The 768-nt window shown below is 37.6% G+C and overlaps 1 protein-coding gene across 1 annotated transcript in view; it reads right to left on the minus strand.

Annotated features, from left to right (window-relative positions):
- The window catches only part of LOC119588496 (nuclear cap-binding protein subunit 3-like), a gene marked incomplete at its 5' end in the record, with an annotated part of 35196 nt that overhangs the window by 960 nt on the left and 33468 nt on the right, over positions 1-768 (minus strand). The window contains 1 exon segment of the mRNA XM_037937140.1: positions 432-638. Coding sequence (XP_037793068.1) covers positions 432-638 — 207 coding nt within the window.

Consider the following 768-nt stretch of genomic DNA (forward strand, 5'->3'; position numbering starts at 1 on the left):
GAAGAATATAGAAGTTGAAAAATGAGAAAAAAAAATACAAGAAATTAATCAAACAGGCATTAAAATACAAGATTTCTACTAAGACCCTATTGTTAAGCAGAAAAAAACAAACATGGAATACAAATGCCTTGTATTTAAATATATTTCATATTAAGAAATTAAAACTAACAAAAAATAATAAGTAAAACCAATCAACAGGAGCAAATAAAAGTAATCAACATCGACAAATAAATAAAACCAATCGCCACAAATAAAGAACAAAAAACACAACATATAAAAGCAACCAGTAAGAAAAAAGAAAACTGAAATAGTAAACAAATAATCCCTAACATCCACCAGGAACAAAGAAAAGACAATAATTCTATCATACAAGAACAGGAATCGCACGGACGAAAACCAAGACAACATTTTCAAAACACGACCTCCACCACCTTTGGTATGCTTCCGCAACAGCGCCTGATAATCGATTCTGTCCTCCTCCTGGCTCTCCTTACGACCCCAGTTCTGAGCCAGCATCCCCCACGGGTTCTTGGGGTTGTCCAGGTCTATGCGCTTGTTCCGCTGCTCCTCCAGTTCTCGTCTCCTCTGGGCCTCTCGCATTCTTCTTCGCCCACTCTCGCTTAAAAGCCCCTTGATACCTGGGAATTTCAGATAAAAATTATACCGAGATGTTAGCCGAGATAGATATCTTGAAGTAAACCAAATCATGTCTTTTCCTGTGGTGTGCCCATGAAGTTAAGCAACAAGTGTACACGTGTACATGTGTGA

Source organism: Penaeus monodon, chromosome 24, assembly GCF_015228065.2.
Source record: "Penaeus monodon isolate SGIC_2016 chromosome 24, NSTDA_Pmon_1, whole genome shotgun sequence".
Taxonomy (NCBI): Eukaryota; Metazoa; Arthropoda; class Malacostraca; order Decapoda; family Penaeidae; genus Penaeus; species Penaeus monodon.